Raw genomic sequence first — 21020 nt, forward strand, 5'->3', positions numbered from 1 at the left:
TAAAGTACATTAGAGTGGCAACTTGACAATCCGGCAGACAGAAGCCCTCTGTTTAGCCTCTCAACTGGCACAGTGCAGACAATGGCAACACAAGCTTCCCTGTGCAGTCCTGCCAAGATGCCTCAACCTGACCGACAAGGACCATCTCCAGGACGAGCAGATAGTCCAGTCTCCCCGGTCTATGCAACCCTTTGTCTCTCGCTGCTGAGACGGCAAAGGGGGGCAGTCAGTCCCAACTGTCATGGTGAATTTTGTGAGCCCAGCATTTGTGCAGTGGGAACTGGACTGACCAACCAATTCATTCCACCCAGCTCCTGAAAAACTCAGCCTGAGTCAAGCTGAAGTTTCTCCTTCTTAAGCAGCATTATCAGCAGTAAAGGTTCTGCAGTCCAAATGAGACCTCCAGCAACATCTGTGCAGCCCCAGTGCCTTCTAATTCTACCTCCAATGACAACTGGGCAGTCCCATTGTCTCCAGTGGATTTCCACAGGTTTAGCTGACTGGAACTTAGTAAGCAATGTAACTGAGGGTGCAGAAGGGGGAAAGATATCCCATTCACACAGCCTAGCTGTGCTGGGTCTGCAGGTGTAAGAAACTTACTTTAGTCACTAAAATCAGTAGACAGGGCTCTGAAGACACACAGACAGTTTTTTTGCATCAATGCTTTTCACTTTGGAATTGCACTTTTATGGACCCACTGAGATCACGTTGAACATAAGAATGGCCATAGTGGGTCAGACCAACAGTCCATCTAGCCCAGTGGTCCCCAACCTTTTTCGTCCGGTGGGTGCCAGACGACGAGCCACGGAGGACCATGGCGGCGGACGAGCATCTGCCGGAATTCCGCCGACAAGCGGCAACGTCAATAGGCGTCACTGCCAAAATGCCGCCGACAAGTAGCATCATCCAGAGGCATTGCCACTGAAATACCGCCGAAAACCGGTGGCATTTCAGCAGCAACGCCTCTGGATGACGCAGCTTGTTGGCGGCATTTCGGCGGATGCTCATCTCCCAGACAGTACACGGGCGCACTTAGACGCCCCAGCGGGCGCCATGGCACCCATGGGCACTGCGTTGGGGACCCCTGATCTAGCCCACTATCCTGCCATGTGACAGTGGTCAGTGCCAGATGCTTCAGAGGGAATGAACAGAACTGGACAATTTAGCAAGCGATCCACCCCTTGTAATTCAGTCCCAGCTTCTGGCCCTCAGAGGCTTAGGAACACCCAGAGCATGGGGTTGCATCCCTGACCATCTTGGCTAACAACCAAAGAATTCATTTAGCTTCTCTGCAATGGCCTTATCTTCCTTGAGTGCTCCTTTAGCACCTCACTCATCCAGCGGGCCCACTGATTGTTTGGCAGGCTTCCTGCTGCTGATGTACTTAAACTTTTTTTTTTTTTTTGCTGTTAGTTTGTGTCTTTTGCTAGTTGTTCTTCAAATTCTTTTTTTGCCTGCCTAATTATTGGGCCCCAAATGATTAAGATGTTCACTTTATTCCATCATTGCTTGAACCAAAAATTAAGATGAAGCCTTGTTCTTAGGCCATTCGATTGTACTGGGTATTACAGAAGGCTCTGAACTGCAAATTCTCCATTCAGTGTATAGGTCACTTCCATTGGCATTACTGAGACTGAGCAACAAATATGCAATCTTAGGATTTACAGATGCCAGCGTGCTACAGTACAGTGACAAAACAGAGTGGTCAAAGAAACCATTTCAGTCCTGCTTCTGAATTACTCTGATTTTGCTAGGATTGAACCAGACTATTAGAGATGTTTGAATCTGCTCTTTCCATGATACTACTAAATACTCACCTACTCTTCCAGAGTTTACCCTGATCAGACTAGAAAAACTACTAATAGCCTTATGCTAATATCAGGGGCTGGGGATTTAGCTGTAACATTTTGCTGCTTGATACTAATAAATAGTGACCAAAAATGAGAAAAAAAAATTTAAGTTGCTTCCTCCACATATAATCAGTTGTTTTAAACCTTCCTTGGATTCAGTTTTGCTCCCCTACAGATATGTGCAGCTTGTAAGAAAGAACAAAAGAAAGAAAGAAAACATCAGCTAATGCACATGGGTACACAGGCTGAATTTATGAGAAAAGCAAATGATGCATGTGCACATACTCAGCCCAGAGAGGCAAATCAAAGATGTGCCGAAGGGACAGATTTACATGACTTGGAAATATTTCACACTATCATGTGCCCTGGTAAATGTGATTTCCTTCCCAAGTCATCCTCAGAAATTCTGGATACATACTGGGTAGGCATGTGTCATGGGCTTCATTACCCTTCTATTCAAAGACGAATGGAGTCTGTACTAAAGCCCAGCACCCCTTTGGTGAAATTTGGATCCAAGCCCATCTCTGATGGGTCACAGAAAAAAATGCAAACACTGCGCTGATGGGAAATGCCAGACCTAGCTCTTCATGGCATACGAATGGGACCTACTTCACGCCTTCTCTCTGAAAGGGCATGAGGCTCATCACAATTTTGGAATCCACCGCCGAAAGGTCAGCTTCAGGAATGTCTGAGACACGCAAGGCAGGCTCGGCAAACTGGGCAGCAAAGGCTTGTATTACTGGCTTGGGCAGCGGTTCCACCTCTACCGACGGAAGGCGCTGTACAGCTTCCACTGAAAAGAACAAACCCTGTTAGCTGAATGGGGATCACATATGGAATATACACTAGTGCCAGGTGGACATTTTGCCCCACCAGCATTAGGATACTACGCTTGGCCTGAAACAGCTCAATAAAGCCTTGCCTGATCCAATGGGGATGGCCCAACTAGGTTACCTAAAATCTGTTTTTGAACCCTGGGCTGTTAGCTACCCACACGTGCAGATACAGTTGCCAAGCACAGCGCTGCTTGACCCTGTTTTCCCATGAGAACTGCTGCTAGCACCGGTCCCCAGTCCAGTGTGAACAGGAAGTGTTTAATAATTTATTTTAACAGCCAGGGCACAGATTACCCCACAGGCAACCTACAGCACCTTGTTCAAATCCTTGTTTTTATTACTGAATAACAGAGTCCCCCTAATTACTGTAGAACAGAGGTTTTGATCTCGTGCTGCCTCAGAACTCTGAAGTAGCAGACCCCCGGGGCCTCCCTCTGCAGAGAGTTCCTCCTCAATTATCTGAGCAGAACTGATGTGAACTGCTGTTATCTGAACAGGGTCACATCCTCAGCCTAAAATCTCTCCTTGTCAATGTATCCCTGCGTAAAAACTGCATATCACTGGATTGCGGCTGCCCTCCATCGTGAGTCACTCATCTGAACTTCTCTGGGGCAGGAACTGTCTTCAGGCTGTATGTGTTTGTACAGCCCCAAGCACAATTGCTATCTGACTGGGGCCTTTGGGTACTACCACGCTGCATGTATTAAATAATTAATAAATAAATAGTAACCAGTTTCAAGAAAGATGTGGCTTGATCTAATAAAGGATGGGCGGTTCTAGGCGGGTTTCAGGATTGGGAGAGAGATTTTGCCAATTTTACACTTTTTGAACTTGCCCATGACTTTGGTTCATAACCACTTCACAGAAGACGTTACAACTACATTAGGCCAGGACTGTGCTTTGAAGCCTAGTTCAAGCAACATCCCAGGGCTTTTAAAAATCATTCTTTAATGCATGGACATACCATATCTTTAGGGAAGCTGTACCGGATTTTACTCTCTGCTATGCAACTATCACTAAACATCAGAACATTTATATCCTTCATCCATACATCAATTTGCAATGATATGCAACACAAACCTTTATCCGATGCTGTACCAAGCTCCCACATATCCCTGGTGCAAAAAACATCTGGGGTTTAATCTTTTAAAGCCACAAGTCGGTGGTCAAAATTTCATTGCATTCAATTTTCAGACACCCTTATTTCACACCCCTCCGTTCCCTCTCCCACATAAAAGCCAAGTGAAAAACTCTTTTTACTCCAAGAAAAAATGATTAAGAATTAATAATATTAATACAATTAATTAATTAACACAATTTCTTGGTTCTAGCGCACATTTTAAACTGATTTTTACCACAATTTTTTTTGACCACTTAGAGAAATCAGAACACATTTCTGCATTATACCAAACACACGCGCACATACCCACACACGGCGCTATACCAAGCATGTGTGCAGTGCACATACAGCCTCCGTTATTTCTGAAAGCACCTCTTTATTTTGAAACGACTAAACTAGGAAATTGGGGGTGGGAGGGAATACAGAACACTTCCAGTTGTACAAACATATGGAGCTCCTCAAATTTAAATTTGTGCTCACTGATTTTATGTATTACAACTGTGTGGGCACCAAATATGCCTCCAGACTGCAGATTTTTATTTTAGTTTCAGTTCTCTCTAGAGCAGAGAAGCAGACTGGATTCCTACTACACAAGTAAAAAAATCCATATTTGAAAGGATTTCAGTTTGTGCTTGTGTGATGGTCTGAATTTCCTCAGCTCTCCAGTTTACTCTATACTCTTTCAATAGCGGGAAATCTCTCCCACTAAGTATATCAAAAGCCTCTTATTACACTCACAAACTTACTTACTGCGTTACTATAATTGCTACAATTTTCTACATGGTCATTCTGATGCTATTGTTCTGCAGAAAAGCTAGAAAAATCGTTAGGATGCGTCTGCAGCCAGCGTGATTCATCCAAGAGTCATTTTTGACTGAAGTGACCTTTTACCTAAAGATGACTGAGTAACTGGGCAAATAGATATTAGCCCCTCAGAACAGTTCCTGACAAAGGGAAATCATTGCAGAAGATAAGCCACAGGCACCGAGCCATATTTAATTTTTTGCTGGGGTAAGTGAAGAGGGACAGAGCTTCTGGACAGGTGCATATGAGAGGGCTGCAAACCCCTCACAAGTGTTCTCCTAGGACTCCATCCACAGAGGCCTTTATCATAGAATATCAGGGTTGGAAGGGACCTCAGGAGGTATCTAGTCCAACCCCCTGCTCAAAGCAGGACCAATCCCCAACTAAATCATCCCAGCCAGGGCTTTGTCAAGCCAGGCCTTAAAAACCTCTAAGGATGGAGATTCCACCACCTCCCTAGGTCACCCATTCCAGTGCTTCACCACCCACCTAGTGAAAAAGATTTTCCTAATATCCCACCTAAATTTCCCCCATTGCAACTTGAGACCATTGCTCCTTGTTCTGTCATCTGGTTCTACTGAGAACAGTCTCTAGATCCATCCCCTTTGGAGCCCCCTTTCAGGTAGTTGAAAGCAGCTATCAAATCCCCCCTCATTCTTCTCTTCTGCAGACTAAATAACCCCAGTTCCCTCAGCCTCTCCTCATAAGTCATGTGCTCCAGCTCCCTAATCATTTTTGTTGCCCTCCGCTGGACTCTTTCCAATTTTTCCACATCCTTCTTGTAGTGTGGGGCCCAAAACCGGACACAGTACTCCAGATGAGGCCTCACCAATGCCAAATAGAGGGGAATGATCATGTCCCTCGATCTGCTGGCAATGCTCCTACTTATACAGCCCAAAATGCCGTTAGCCTTCTTGGCAACAAGGGCACACTGTTGACTCATTCCCAGCTTCTCGTCCACTGTAACCCTTTGGTCCTTTTCTGCAGAACTGCTGCCTAGCCACTCGGTCCCTAGTTTGTAGCAGTGCATAGGATTCTTCCACCCTAAGTGCAGGACTCTGCACTTGTCCTTGTTGAACCTCATCAGACTGGGTTTTTTTTGGACCAATCCTCCAATTTGTCTAGGTCCCTCTGTATCCTATCCCTCCCTCCAGCGTATCTACCACTCCTTCCAGTTTAGTGTCATGTGCAAACTTTCTGAGGGTGCAATCTATGCCATCCTCCAGATCATTAATGAAGATATTGAACAAAACCGTCCCCAGGACCGACTCTTGGGGCACTCCGCTTGATACCAGCTGCCAAGTAGACATGGAGCCATTGATCACTACCCGTTGAGCCTGATTATCTCGCCAGCTTTCTGTCCACCTTGTAGTCCATTCATCCAGCCCATACTTTCCCTGGACCTGGCCCTGCAAGACACTGAATGCTTCTTCCAAGGTGGTGCAAGCCGTCATACCTCAACAAAGCCAGCCGACTGAAAAGACCGAGCAAACTCAGCATCAAGCAGGAACTGCTCATCAAGGACAAGATCAGGACCTTTGCACAAGCCCAATCCTGCAAGATGCCGGGCATCCTCAACTAGCCTCCATTGTGTAACTCTGTTCTCCCGTCCTGTTTTTATACTGGTCTTTATATGGTAGTTTCAGAATGAAGGCTTGCTCACCCAAAAATCTTTTGCCTCTTCACCACCATAAAACGACCTCTCCTCCAACGCTACATCCAGCATCCAGCTCCTTGATTACTATTAGTATTTCTAACGCACTCCTCACTAGAGTATACAGGCACTCAGTTATTAAAAATGTTCCATTAACCCATTGTAATGGTGTACGGTACTAGAGCAGCACTAAGCTGCAGGATTTTGGACCATGACTGTACAATCCTCCACAACAGTGTTATAGCACCATTATAGGGCATCTTGCAATTTCCTTCTAAAGCTTATCCTGCTCTAACTCTGCAGCCTTATATTTCAGGAAGTATGAGGGCCCACAGCAAGCAGAATGGAATGATAAGTAATAATTATAACACTGAGTGCTTATGCACCGCTTTTCATCTTCAAAGTACTTTCCAGACATTAACGAAACACACATAACTAAGAAGCAGACGTGCTGGGAGCACACTGCTGTGAGAGAGCTATTTGCAAAGCGTATACATTTTTTAAAAGAAATACAATTTTACACCCTGCTGTGTGGGTGAGAATTTTTTCAACAACACACATGGGTGCAAAGGGAGAGGAGCCCACATGTCTGATTGTGCCCAGAAGTGAAAGTTGTGCCTATAGACTACCCCTGGAGCATACTTATAAGTAGAAGAACAATGCTCTCTCACTCAACATATTTTACTTAAAAAATGTTAAGTGCCCATCATCTTAGCATTTGGGCTTTTCAGAGGAAAATGAAAACATGCAGGATGTGACTGCTCTGTGGGAGCCTGCCTGTGATCACTTTATTGAAACAAGCAGGGTCTCATTTGCCCAGCAGTCAACACAGCCATAGGAGAGCAACCTGGATTCTAGTCTGCCTTGTACATCAACTACAAACCTGTTGGCTGAATTCCGATTACAGAGACTTCATTTCTAGTCGTACCGTATAAAGCTGAACAAATCCACCTTGACAGTCAGCACCTAGACTATGGTTCTGACACTGGCAGTTAGAAAAATCATCAGTTCACTTATAAACTGAGCAAACTTGATCTGAAAAACTCAGAAGGTGAAAATCACCAGCACAATATTCAACACAGTACTTAAGTTCTGCAATGGGCTACTTGCAGGGGTGTGGGCAGAGCACTCATGCACGCACATCCCTTGTTCACCACGGGTTGGGGTGACTGTGAGCAAGTTGCAGAATAAGCCAGCACAAGGGAGGAGGGTGGGGAACTAGGGACCAGGGCCGCTGAGAGCGGGTTTGGGCCCCAGTGAAAAAATTTTTTCGGGCCCCCCGTCATGGGCGGACCAGCTAAACAGGACCGACGAAGCCGGGGAAGCCGGACCACCGGGCCCCCTTCCGAAGCACTGGGCCCCAGTAATTTGTACTGGCTTCCCCCCCGCTCTCGTTGGCCCTGCTAGGGACAGGCCAGGGTAGAAGACACGAAGGGTATTTCTACACAGCAACCAGACACCCACGGCTGGCCTGTGCTAGCCGACTTGGGCTACGGGGCTGTTTCTTTGCTGCGTAGACTTCTGGGCTTGGGCTGGTGGCCAAGCTCTAGGACCCTGTGGGGTGAGAGGGTCCCAGAGCTTGGGCTCCAGCCTGAATCCAGAAGTCTACAGATTAACAGAACAGCCCCACAGCCCGAGTCGGCTGGCACGGCCAAGCCGCAGGTGTTTCTTTGCTGTGGAGACGTACCCTAGGAGTGCAACTGTACAGTTCTAGTGACCCAGAATTCTGCAGAGATGGACATGAAGGGCCAGCAGCCCCTGTTCCATCTTGCGACCAGATCTGGGGAAGGAGGGAGATAGTGAGGAAAGTCATTCTCTCTCCATTGTTTAATTCACTCTAGAACTGAGAGTAAGTTATTGTAGGACACCACACACACACACACACACACACACTATTAATTAACTTTCATAATTATCATCACACACAGTAAAAATATATGAAATAAAAACTATAGAAATTCTACTCCTGGCAGAGATCACATCTGCGTATGCCTTTGTGCAGCACCTCGTACAATGGGGCCCTGAATTGGCCTCTGACAGGCTACCATAATTATTACTAATATACACACACATTACAACCAGGTTTCTGGGTCTGTGTAACCCACACAAAAATCTATTTGACATGGGCAATAGGACAGCCAGCCTGGGAGTTCGTTACCACTTCAATCCCCACTTATCCCCAGAAATGGAATTAGAATTCGGTCACCGTCCCAAGAGAACAGACCCCACTAGGAAAATGCAGCTTCTCACTTAGCCTTGGATAATCTTCCAGCAGGAAACTCCATTTTCTGGTCTTCATGTCTGTAAGGGTCACAATAATAAAATAATCAAATGTTGTTAGAAAGGATGTTTAAAAAAAAAAATCACACCACCACCTGACTCTTCCATAAACATGCAGTGACAGAAGCATTCAATATTCTCTCTATTTCACAACTGCTTTGAAACAGGTTCCACCTTGGCCAGCCATCTATTTGGTTTTTTTTAGAACACCTTGCTATCCCATGCTAACCAAATGGTTTTGAGGAAGGGAGCGTATGCTCTCAGCAAAGTACATGGACAATTAGACCCCAGCTGACTTTCAGAGAGTAATAGCTAGTTGCAGGGCTGCCTCATTCATGGGTACCCAAAGTACAATGCCAGGGCCAAACTCGGACTGCTGTTCTGGCAGCAGTTGCATGTTCCTGTAAGTCAAGGGTGAGTAAAAAGCTGATCCGCAGGCAGCATGATGCAGCAGACTGGGCACAGGCTTGTGGGTCAAGAGGCCTGGGTTCTCCTCCCCGCTCTGTCACTGGCCTGCCGTGACACTGGGCAAGTCACTTCACCTCTTTGTCCCTCAGTTTGCCTGTCTGTAAAGTGAGGATGGGGATATTTAACTCCCTTTATAGTTCTGAGTGCTATTAGAACTCCTCCTAAACATTAGCATGGCTGCTGGTGAACTCAACCAATTCTAGTTCATTCTCATGCACATTTCCACATTGACCCGTTCTGTCATTTTTGATTATGAAAACTACAAATTAAGTGGGGAGATGCAGAGGTTGGGCACCACTGGTCAAATTCAGCACAACCAGCATCGAAATATAGTTTTTGGAATTTGTCTCTGAACAAAATGGAGGAGTCATTCATGCTGCCACAGAGCAAAGCAGTGGGCACAATGTTTAAGTATCCCAGCATTATTACAGATACCAAAACCCTCCCTGACACAGATCCTCTCCTTTCAACCTGTCCAGAGCAGATTTGGTCTTGTATACGACCCTTCATCTTGCAATGCAAAAGCACTTCATAAGCATTAGTGTATATAGCCAGCACCAACAACACCACTACATTAATGCAGCAATTAAACCAGAGACTCACCGTAATTCCTGGAATTCATCTGTTTAAACACTTCAATAATTTCTGCAGCATACCCAATCTCAACCTCAAACCGGGAGCGCGAGATCAGAACACACTTCCCCCTGACGGTGGCAGAGGGTTTCTTCCAGCTGCTGAATGTCTTTAAGAAGGATTTCAAGCTGGGCCCGCTGCTGACAGACTGAGAACACGTGGCTGGGCCAGTTGCAGCCATCTCTTCAAATGGTACCAAAGTCACTGAGGAAAGCGGCTTCACTGCTTCCACTAGGGGGAAAAATAATGGCTTTATGGGAAAGAATAAATGAAAAATTGGGCAGACCATGAAAACTTTGATTCCCCAGAGGGACAGAAAGAGCAGGAGCCAAACTGAACCCAGACAAAAGGTGCAGGATGATGTTTTGGGACGAGGAGGGAAAGGAGATCAGCAGAGCCGGCCACACTCCTCTAAAAGGGGACAGCTGGCCCTGTCCCATACAGAGCAAGGATCAGGGAGCTGAGGTGAGGTGCAGCAGCAGGGTGAACCCACTCTCCCACTTCAGAGCAGACAATGGGAACAGAAGAGCAGCAGAGCTGGCAATGTGCTATTTTTAAATGGTCTATTTAGACTGTAAGCTGTGGACTCTGCTTACGCAGTATAAAATACAGAAGAGAGGCACCTGCCAGCGCTTAAATATACAGCAATCTGCATGGGAGGTTAAAATTAGGCCCGAAGGGTGGACTTTTCCCAAAGCATTGACCTAAATCTGCTCCCACTGAAATCAACAGCAGTTTTACCATTGACTTCAAGGAAAGCAAAGTTGGATCAAGACTGCGTGCTTTTGAAAAGCCCACCGGAAATGAATGGCTGCAACCATCTCAAATCTTCCTCAGTCCACAACGGAGAAAACCATCCCCTGATATTCCAAATTCTGAGGCAACCACAATGGCAACCTCACAAAGCCAAGAAGATCATGCCATTTCACTTCCCACACTCCCAATAAACAGGAAAAGAAACAGCTTCATGAAACCTACAGTAAGTTTGCTGTTTAAAAAGATGGCATCAGAGTAAATCATTCAGTAAAGTATTAGCCAGGCTGCACTTCTGGAATCTTTTCACTTTCTCTGCATGAACCCATATGAACTACTTGCATGAACTCAACCATATACTGTGGTTTGTTCGCCCCTAAGATACAGAAAGCATATACTTAGCATTTAGAGTACACCTGGAAACCCAGTTAATTCTAACTAACTTCAGAGACTCACAGCAGACCCTCAAAAGCCCCATGCCTGGAGAATGGGTTTTCTGTTTGAACCGTGCTGCTCCATCGTTACTTCAAGCAATAACACGCCAACAATAATCATGCAAAGATGAGAGAGAGGGACTTTGATCCTGCATATCACTCCATAGGTCTGCTCACTTACTGAGACTTCTGTAGTCTTCTAAACTAAAATTCCAAATCTTCGTAGCAGGATCTGAAATTGGACAGAATTTGAGTCATTTGGGAATAGAAACAAACTGCTGTTAAAGGCTTAGTAATTAAAAAGAATCTGGTCTGTTTATGCAGACACTTCACAAGTACCTGTCAGAAGCACTGTGCATTGTTATTACAACTGTAGGGCAGTTGGAAATACAGGAAGACTTAGCAGTGGGATAGCAAAACAAACATCCACACAAATATGAGAGGAGTGTGGAAGTAAATCACAGCACTGACTGAAAAGGACAAAGGGTTTTGCAAATAAGGGTGGGAACAAATATTTGTGAGCCCCCTTGGATGTTAAGGAGGAGAACCTAGAGGACACTAGGACGGCTGGAGACCATAGGGTTAGACTGGTGCTGATTACAGACTTGAGTTAAGGGCCAATATGGGCACAAGAACATATGGATACACATGAGCCATCTACAGCCCTTTTGCTGTAAGGTACGCAGCATAGCCTCACTTTGTCTGCAGGAGAGAGGTCTCCTGCTGACAAAATAAAAACACCCCCAACAAGGGGCTGTAACTTCAGCAGCAGGAGAACGTCTCCTGCCCACAAAGTGCTGTCCACACCTCTGCTTTTCGGTGGTAACACTTTTGTCAGTTGGGGGGGGGGGGGGAGGAGTATTTTTTTTTCACACCCCGATTGACAAAAGTTTTACTGACGAAAGTGCAGTGTAGACATAGCCTTAGATCAGGGGTGGGCAAACTTTTTGGCCCGAGGGCAACATCTGGGTATGGAAATTGTATGGTGGGCCATGAATGCTCACAAAATTGGGGGTTGGGATGCAGGAGCGGGTGAGAGCTCTGGCTGGGGGTGCGGGCTCTGGCGTGGGGCCAGAAATGAGGAGTTCAGGGTGCGGGAGGGGGCTCTGGGCTGGGGTGCCGGGGGTGGGGGCGAGGGCTCCAGCTGGGGATGCAGGCTTTGGGGTGGGGCTGAGGATGAGGTGTTGGGGGTGCAGGAGGGTGCTCCAGGCTGGGACCGAAGGGTTCAGAGGGCTGGAGAGGGATCAGGGCTGGGGCCAGGGGTTGGGGTATGGGAGAGGATCATGGGTGCTGGCTCCTGGCGGTGCTATTTCTAGCAGCTCCCAGAAGCTCCTATGCGTAGGTACGGCCAGGCAGCTCTGCACTCTGCCCTGTTTGCAGGTGCTGCCCCTTCAGCTCCCATTGGCTGTGGTTCCCGGCCAATGGGAAATGCAGGGATGGCGCTTGGGGCAGAGACAGCGTGTGGAGCCCCCTAGCCGTCCCTATGTGTAGGAGACAGAGGGGGGACATGCCGCTGCTTCTGGGAGCCGTGCGGAGTGGGGCAAGCCCCGGACCCCATTCCCTGGCGGAATCTCAAGGACCAGATTAAAATGTCTGGAGGGCCGGATACGACTCCCGGGCCGTAGTCTGCCCACCCCTGCCTTAGATGCAGGTTTCTAACCATCAAAGGAATGAAGTTCTGTAACAGCTTTCCAAAGGGACTAGTGGGGGCAAAAAAACCCTAACTTGTTTCAAGACTGAGCTTGATAACTTTATGGAGGGGGGATGGTATAATGACGTTGCCTACAATGGCATATGGTCCATGAGTGACTGCTGTTAGCAAATGTCTCCAGTGGCGGAGATGTGGCACTAGATGGGGAGGGCTCTGAATTACTAGAGTGAATGCTTTCCCAGGGGTCTGGCTGGTGGGTCTCACATGCTCAGGGCTAACTGATTGCTTCCCGATCCCAAATATGGCAATTTTCACCAAGTCAGATTGGCAGAAACCCTAGGGGGTTTTCGCCCTCCACTGCAGCACAGGACATGAGTCACTTACTGGTTTGCACTAGAGTAAATGGTAGATTCTCTGTAACTTGAAGTCTTTAAATTGAGATTTGAGGTTCTCAGTACCTCAGTCAGAAGTTATGGGCCTATTTCAGGAGAGGGTGGGTGAAGTTTTATGGTCTGTGATGTGCAGAAAGTCAGACTAGATTATCATGATGGTCTTCTGACCTTAAAGACTATGAGTCAACCAACTGTCCAAGAACAACTGAAACTGACCATTTCTCCAATACCAATTTCCAAAATACTGTTCCCCGCCCCCACGATCATAGCAAATTAAATGAAATTTCATTTTGAAACACATGGAAAAACATCCTGTTTTGACATTTTTGGAACGAAAAACTTTGATTTTTTTTGTTTCAAAGTGACTTTTCATTTCAAAATGTATTTTTAAATATTTTTTTTAAAAAGGTCAAAATCGACACATTTCAAATTTACTGAAATTAAACATTTTGATTTACTCACACAATAATTTATTTTTAAAAATTTCATTTTGTGAAAAATTTCAAAAAAAAATCCCAAATCAGGATAATTTTTCCAAAAGCTCAAAATGTTTTGCAAGGTGGAAAATCCAGTTTCCAACCAGCTCTAGTTCTGACGGCCTGAAGTCACAAAACATCTCAGGTGACTCTTCATACAGGCGGGGGGGCGGGGGGGGGAAATGAATTCTTCTTGTTTCAACTGCCTTACTTTTCACATCCCCCTTAAAAACTATATACAACATCATTGCCATATTCCACCCCTGCAAACAGCTGCATTTCTGTGATGGGTAAGGCGATTTCTGTACAGTTCCTTAAAGAGACTGATATACTGATTTTTCTTAACAATAACAGGGGCATAAACCAACCTTAAGAAATTGTTATATGTTTTCTTACCATAAGCTTTGCTAGGTATGCTCTTAAACACAGCGACAAGTTCTGCATTGTAGCCTACTTCAACCCGGAATCGGTCTTCTCTGTGCTTCACGCACCTTCCTTTGATAACACTGGGTACTTTTCTATGACAGGATACTTCCAAGGTAGAGCCCACACCACCAGCACTGGCCACCTTCTGCATCTTACCCTCCTTCAACGGAGTGGGTGGCCGCATAGTGCCACAGAACTGTGAGATGCTATCCTTTTTGGGGAAGGGCCCACAGGTTGGTTTCCCTGCATTTGTTGACATTTCAGAATCACTCAGGGTTGCACTGCTCGGTGATGGCATGTATTTCATGTCAACGTGTCCACTGGCAGATCTGTTCAGACTTTGTAAACCTTTAACATCATCAGGGTGCTCATCAGCAGTTAATCTAGGATGAGAAAGTTCTGTAGGTTTTTTGAATGGTGGGTGGTACTTGGGTTGCTCAGAACCTGAATAATGTTGATGGGAATAACTCAAAGAATTCTGGAGTATCGGGAGGGACTGTTTAGTGCTGCACATTTGACTCCACGAATGTTGGTTTGAGCCCTCTGAACAATTCTCCTGTTGCACGTCACATGAACCAGCCATCTGCTGGGGTGCGCTAAAGTGATTATATCCTTTATGAACATAGCTCTTCTGCGCCACATGGCTATTGGGAGTCTGGTGGTGTTGGCTAATGAACTTAACATGATTGTCTTCTTGTTTCACACACTGATGCTCCACGTTTCTTCGATAGCCTGGACTCTGCTGGTTGGATGGTTGGCTAGTGAGCCCACCAGGCCCTCCTTGCTGGGCTGCTAGTCTCTCTGCTCTCCTAGCCAAGGCCTTCTGTCTGTTCTCCTCAATTTTTCTTTTCTGTTCTTCCGTAAGGCCAGGTGACATCTTCCACAATTAAAATGATAGTCCTGAAACCTGTGTGTTGAATATTAGCGAGGAATCCAACTGGTCCTTTTACAGGACTGGAGATGAACCTAAAAAAACCCCAAAACACAAAACAAAGATGTCTGGTAAAGCACCGGGGGGTGGGGGGGGGAGAACAACAAAACCACCCCCAATCACTCCAACTGCCAAAGTCTTTCCTCAACCCCTCCAAGATTTGTGCACATCCTGGAAATCCAGCTGAGTCCCTGCCCACGACCTCCCCTAGAGCTCTGAACAACATACCGCCAGCCCTATGTGGATGCAATCAGAAAAAATGACTGAAGAAATCTCTCATCCGTGCAACTAGCCTGTAAATCAAGGGCCTTGACGCCTAAGGAAAATAAAAAGCATTGTATGACCACACTTCATCCTTCCAGCTCAGCCTCTTGCAGCAAGTGGCAAACACAACTGAGCCCCGTAATCCATGGCGCAAGGCAAGGGGTCACCTTCTGCCTTGGAAAATTTACACTTCCAGCACCAATGGCATTCCCATAGCTACAGGTAGCAATTCAGCCCCTTCCTCTGGAAAATTCAAGGGTTAGGGCTCATTCACCCCACCCTCTCCCAGCTGCTGGAGCTTACCCCTCTACTGCAGGGGTTCACTCCCACACACCTCCCAGATGCTGGGACTCACCCTCCACCCTCCCAGCTAGTAGGGTTCACCCCTCCACTGCAGGGGTTCACTCACCCACCCCTCCCAGCTACTGGGGCTCACCCTCCACCCCTCCCAGCTAGTAGGGTTCACCCCTCCACTGCAGGGGTTCACTCACCCACCCCTCCCAGCTACTGGGGCTCACCCCCCTCATCCCTCCCAGCTACTGGGGCTCACCCCCTCTCTAGATACTGGGGCTCCCCTTGCCCACCACCCCCAGATACTGGGGCTCCCCCCCTAGGTACTGGGGCTCCTCCATTCCCCCCAGATACTGGGGCTCACCCTGCCCGCTACCCCCAGATACTGGGGCTCCCCCCGTCCACCCCCAGATACTGGGGCTCACCCTGCCCGTCACCCCCAGATACTGGGGCTCGCCCTGCCCGCTACCCCCAGATACTGGGGCTCCCCCCGTCACCCCCAGATACTGGGGCTCCCCCCGCCCGCTACCCCCAGATACTGGGGCTCGCCCTGCCCGCTACCCCCAGATACTGGGGCTCCCCCCGTCACCCCCAGATACTGGGGCTCGCCCTGCCCGCTACCCCCAGATACTGGGGCTCCCCCCGTCCACCCCCAGATACTGGGGCTCAGCCCCAGCTGTCCCGGAGCCGGCCTGCTCCGAGGCCTCCGGCGTTAGATGGCCGAGGGGGGCCACACGCCCCTCCCCACGGCGGCCGCAGCCCTGGTACCTGCGCGTGCACCCGGGCCGCTCCAGCCCGATCCCAACGCAGAGCGAGGCGCGGAGCCCCCGTCAGGGGAGCGCATCTGTCCGGACTACAACTCCCAGCAGGCATCGCCCCACCGGGAGGGGGGGGGAATTAGCCGGCGGAGCGCGCGCTGCATGCAGGGAATTGTAGTCCCATTGCACCATGGGAGATGTAGTCTCCCAAGGTCACGTCACTAGTGGTAGTCTAGCGAGTAGCTTACACCTTGGGCGGGGGAGAGGCAGCCGGACTCCTGGGTTCTCCACCCGGCTCTGCCATTGACCGAGTGGCCAAGTGGCATCATCTCCCTCCATGCCTCAGTTTCACCCATGTAATATAATTAATAATAGCACAAGTAGTGTGTAGTTGCTAATAACCAGGGCTGGCTCCAGATTTTTTGCTGCCCCAAGTGGCAAAGAGGAAAAAAAAAAAAAAAGATAAAGCCCATCGGTGGCATTTCCGCGGCAGCTCAGTCGCGCCGCTTCATTTATTAAACACTGGAATAAATTGCCTAGGGAGGTTGTGGAATCTCCATCTCTGGAGATATTTAAGAGTAGGTTAGATAAATGTCTATCAGGGATGGTCTAGACAGTATTTGGTCCTGCCATGAGGGCAGGGGACTGGACTCGATGACCTCTCGAGGTCCCTTCCAGTCCTAGAATCTATGAATCTATGAAAATTCTTCAGCGGCAATTCGGCAGCAGCTCAAAGAGGAAGAGAGGGACTGAGGGACCCGCCGCCAAATTACCGCCAAAGACCAGCACATGTCTCCCCTTTCCACTGGCCGCCCCAAGCACCTGCTTCCTTCGCTGGTGCCTGGAGCCGGCCCTGCTAATAACAGTATGGGATCTGCCTTCCTCACCCTGCGAATTGTGTGTAATGTCCACCCCACCCCACCCTAGTGCAAATATAAGAGTAATATATTTCCTCCCCCGCCTTGTCTCTTAGATCATAACATTTCCCCGGGGGGAAGGAAAGGCAATCAGCGGGTTGCAAAGCTTTGGAAATATTGTTACAATCTAAGAGACAAGGTCGGGGAGGTAATATCTTTTATTGGACCAGCTTCTGTTGGTGAGAGAGACAAGCTTACAAGCTACACACACAGCTTTTGTCAGGTTTTTTTCAGAAGCACACCCCCAGCTCTCTGGCAGCGAGCAGGGCTGGCTCCAGGCACCAGCCCAGCAAGCAGCTGCTTGCAGCGGCCAACGGTGAGGGGCGGCACGTCCGGGTCTTCGGCGGCAATTTGGCGGCAGGTCCCTCACTCCCTCTCGGAGCGAAGGACCAGCCGCCGAAATGCTGCCGAAGACTGAAGCGGCGGCGACAGAGCTGCAGATTGCGATCGTGGATTTTTTTTTTCTCTTTTTGCTGCTTGGGGCAGCAAAACCCCTGGAGCCGGCCCTGGCAGCCAGCCTCACCCGAGGCCTCACCAGAAGACCTGAATAAGAGCTCTGTGTAGCTCAAAGCTTGTCTCTTTCACCAACAGAAGTTAGTCCAGTAAGAGGTTACCTCACCTATCTTGTCTCTCTCATATGCTAGGACCAACACAGCTAGGACAACACTGCAAATTACAATCTAAAGCAAAGAAAATCTCACTCCCCCACTCCTGGCACACCCTGACCCTTCAAGGTCAAGCACCCTCTGTCAACCTCTCAAAACGCACTGTGATAAATGAAGGGGGTGGGGGAAGGCAGTAATAGCTTCCTTTTATGGACACCCATCCAGCCAGTTAGCTATAAAATCCCTCTTAGTAGCTGTTCACTACTTGCTTTACCTGTCAAGGGTTAAAAAGTCTTGGTGCTATGCATAGATAAAAGGAAGTGAATGGGCATCTGGCCAAAAGAGCCAATGGGACACAAGGCTGGTTCCAGTGTTTTTGCTGCCCCAAGCAGCAAAAATTTTTTTTATAAAAGCCATGATCGGCGGCAGCAGCTTCATTCTTCAGCGGCAATTCGGTGGCTGGTCCTTCCCTCTGAGAGGGACAGAGGGACCTACCGCCAAATTGCGGCCAAAGAGTTGGATGTGCCGCCCCCTTCCGTTGGCCACCCCGAGCACCTGCTTGCTGCACTGGTGCCTGGAGCCAGCCCTGATGGAAAGGCTAGAACTTTTTTAAAATTGAAATAAAGACTCCCCTTTTGTCTGTCTGTTGTTATTCTCTGGGGAGAGGTGAAAAGGGCAGAGACTATGGTGTAAGAAGCTTGGGGTCAGGTATGAAAAAATCATCAGAATCATACCTAGAAACTACTTATTTACAACCCCAGAAATGCAAGTAGATCAGGAAGTGTCTAGGAAAACGCAATTAGGTTTATCTCTTATTTTTTTATGGCTTGTGGACTCCTCTGTGCTAACCCCAAGTGCTTTTGTTTTGCTGGTAACCTTTAAGCTGGACCTCAAGCAAGTTATTCTTGATGCTTAATTCTTGTAAGTGGTTGGGTTTTTTAAATCTAGCAATAGCCTGAGTTTTCAGATGTATTTTCTTTCTTTTTGTTTTTAATAAAATTTACCTTTTTTAAAAACAGGATTGAATTTTTGTGTCCTAAGACGTTTGTGCACATGTTGTTTAATTAGCTGGTGGCCAGTATTAATTTTTAGAATCTTTGCAGGCCCCCACCTTCAGCACTCAAAGTGTCAGAGTGGGGAATCAGCCCCCCCACACACACACACAAAAGTTACCGTATATGGTGTTAGCACTGTGATCCTGGACACATTTTTAACTCTTACTTGTATAGCACTGAGGCTATAGATAAGGCTGAATGACGTATTTGCCAACATGCATGGTAAGGAGAGAGAACAGTGTAGGAATGTGGGAAGGAAAGGAGGACACAGAGAGAAACTCACACTGGAGAAAAGAAAGTATAAGGGAGTCTGTATCCCAGCGTGAAGTGCTGAAGCAGTTCAAACAGGAATTAATTCAGGGAAGTCCCATGGACTGAGCTATGCAGGAGGGCAGACTAGATGATCACAGTGGTCCCTTCTAACCCTAGAGCCATGGAAGCTGGAAAAACATTGGATGTTGAATAAAGGATCCCCGGTGTGAAAAAGTAGAGAAACATTGTTTCACTGTATTCGTTATGCATGAGAACCCAGTGAAGCAGTTCCTGTAGGAGGACTGGATTGAGTGGGGATACCAATACTGAATAGCCTATGTTGTGTCCTCTTAGCAGGACTAACGTGGGCATATAACATGGGAACTACACTAAATGATTCCATTAATCTCAGCCCTTCTCACCTTGCCCCCTGTCTCTGTCCCACAATGCTGAGCGTGAGGCCCATGATCCACCATGTTTCCACATGCAGTTTTCTCCCACCTGGCAGGCCCATAGGATGGGGGCAGGGAAGCCAGCTGGCAGTTTTATAAATTATTATCTATTCATTCATCTCCCTACTTGTAATTAAACCTTAAATTACTTCTTGATTAAAAAGAAGCGGCCATCAATAGTCAGGAGCTCGTCAGCCTGAAAAAAGCGGGGAAATCAACAACAATAAGGTGCAGCATGACAAATAACACAAGCCATAGGAGTTCACTCATCCATTTGGCAGTGTGTGTACACACACACACACACACTTCTCTGCACAAACATAAATGCACTATACACGATGCACTATCCCTTAGATAACACACACGGAATATGTGTACACACACAACCCCATGATGACTCACCATTTTGCATGCATATGTTCATGCACATGGAGATACATACATATCTGCCTGTTCACAAATGTACACACAGAGATACACATAATAGATTAACCCAAACTGCAAAATTTGGATCTGGTTCCAGCTTCCAAACTCTTTCTCTGGGGTTTTGTCTGTCTGTTTTGTGGCGGGAAAGGATGCTCAGAGCTAGGGACTTGGTTCTAGCCCATCTATAATTACTGCACCCCCAGCTGTGTGCTGGCAGATTCCTGGTGGCAATATTGCAGAGGAAGAAAGAGGCAAATGACAGACACTCTTTTTGTCTCATGCAGCTCAAGCCTTAGACCTTTTTATTGCCCTAAGCAAGGCTGTATCCCAGTGCCACCTATGGGCCAGAGCGAGAGCAGAGCCTGAGAGTACCCAGCCACCTTGGCATTTCATGGGGCTACTTGTTTCCAGTTCTCTAGTGAGGGGCACTTAAGGTTGTGTCAGTGGTGGAAAGAGGCCTTGGGAAAGGGAAAACAAGCCCTTATTTGTGGGGGAGGAGGCTCTCTCTGACCTCCCGAGGGTGATGTCTACTTGAGACACGAGTGTCATTTGCAAAAATGTTCAGATCCAAACAGGAGCATTTGCTTGGGGTTGCAGTGTCAAGCAGAGATACAGTCAAACGTTAAGACATTTACTCTGTATGAGGCATCTCCAGTGAGGCACGAGAAACAAACAGAGAGTGCAAGGAACAGACCTGTTGTGAAATGAACTGCCATTTGCAAGCAGTTTGCTGGTAGCTCTCAGGCAGCCTTTCCCTTGGAGATTTCAGCTCAGCTTCCAGCTACTCTCCCACCTCCATTTATAAGTTTATGGAGCACAGATACAACAACAGAAAGCTGGAAGCCCAGCAGGGTCAGCTGAGACACACCGCCTGCCAAGGTGGGAGGAGATCTCCAAGTCATTAGCAGCAGCTTCTCTGGTTGATGAAAGAGCAGCATTGATCACAAGGCTCAGTCATTCCCTCTTTGTATAACTCTCATTTAGGGTGCCTGCTGCTGCATCACTTGGAGGCTACTCAGAATGCAGCAGTGTGTTTGCACAGTGGCTTGAGCTACCACTATAATGTAATGAGCCAGCTGGTGCATGTGCGTTGCCACTGCCCTCTACTGGTTGGAATGAGAACTGCTGATCTGTGTGTCAGAGGTTCTATACAGCTAGCAGCTAAGGGCGATTCTTCTTTATCTGAAATGTGTTTTTAGAGATGTTCTGCAGTCTAGTTGACTTTGCTTTTAGGATATTGTTCCACCTAAACTTTCCTTTCCTCATTTCATCTCACTATTCATTGGATCGAC

At 47.5% G+C, this 21020-nt stretch overlaps 1 protein-coding gene across 3 annotated transcripts in view; it reads right to left on the minus strand.

Annotated features, from left to right (window-relative positions):
- SMARCAL1 (SWI/SNF related, matrix associated, actin dependent regulator of chromatin, subfamily a like 1) overlaps nucleotides 1-20529 on the minus strand; it is a 68222-nt gene extending 47693 nt beyond the window's left edge. The window contains exons 1-6 of one of the 3 annotated variants that reach the window (XM_045033163.1): nucleotides 20423-20529; nucleotides 13748-14743; nucleotides 11014-11064; nucleotides 9616-9876; nucleotides 8515-8565; nucleotides 2460-2643 (exon numbers count right to left, since the gene is read on the minus strand). In XM_045033163.1, coding sequence (XP_044889098.1) covers nucleotides 2460-2643; nucleotides 8515-8565; nucleotides 9616-9876; nucleotides 11014-11064; nucleotides 13748-14654 — 1454 coding nt within the window. In that variant the 5' untranslated portion in view covers nucleotides 14655-14743; nucleotides 20423-20529. Of the gene's footprint in view, nucleotides 1-2459; nucleotides 2644-8514; nucleotides 8566-9615; nucleotides 9877-11013; nucleotides 11065-13747; nucleotides 14744-14936; nucleotides 14993-16031; nucleotides 16134-20422 lie in introns of those variants that run through there. The other 2 variants (XM_045033164.1, XM_045033162.1) reach the window with 2 other exon arrangements.
- Between the last annotated feature and the right edge of the window lie 491 nt (nucleotides 20530-21020).

Source organism: Mauremys mutica, chromosome 10 (assembly GCF_020497125.1).
Source record: "Mauremys mutica isolate MM-2020 ecotype Southern chromosome 10, ASM2049712v1, whole genome shotgun sequence".
Lineage (NCBI taxonomy): Eukaryota > Metazoa > Chordata > Testudines > Geoemydidae > Mauremys > Mauremys mutica.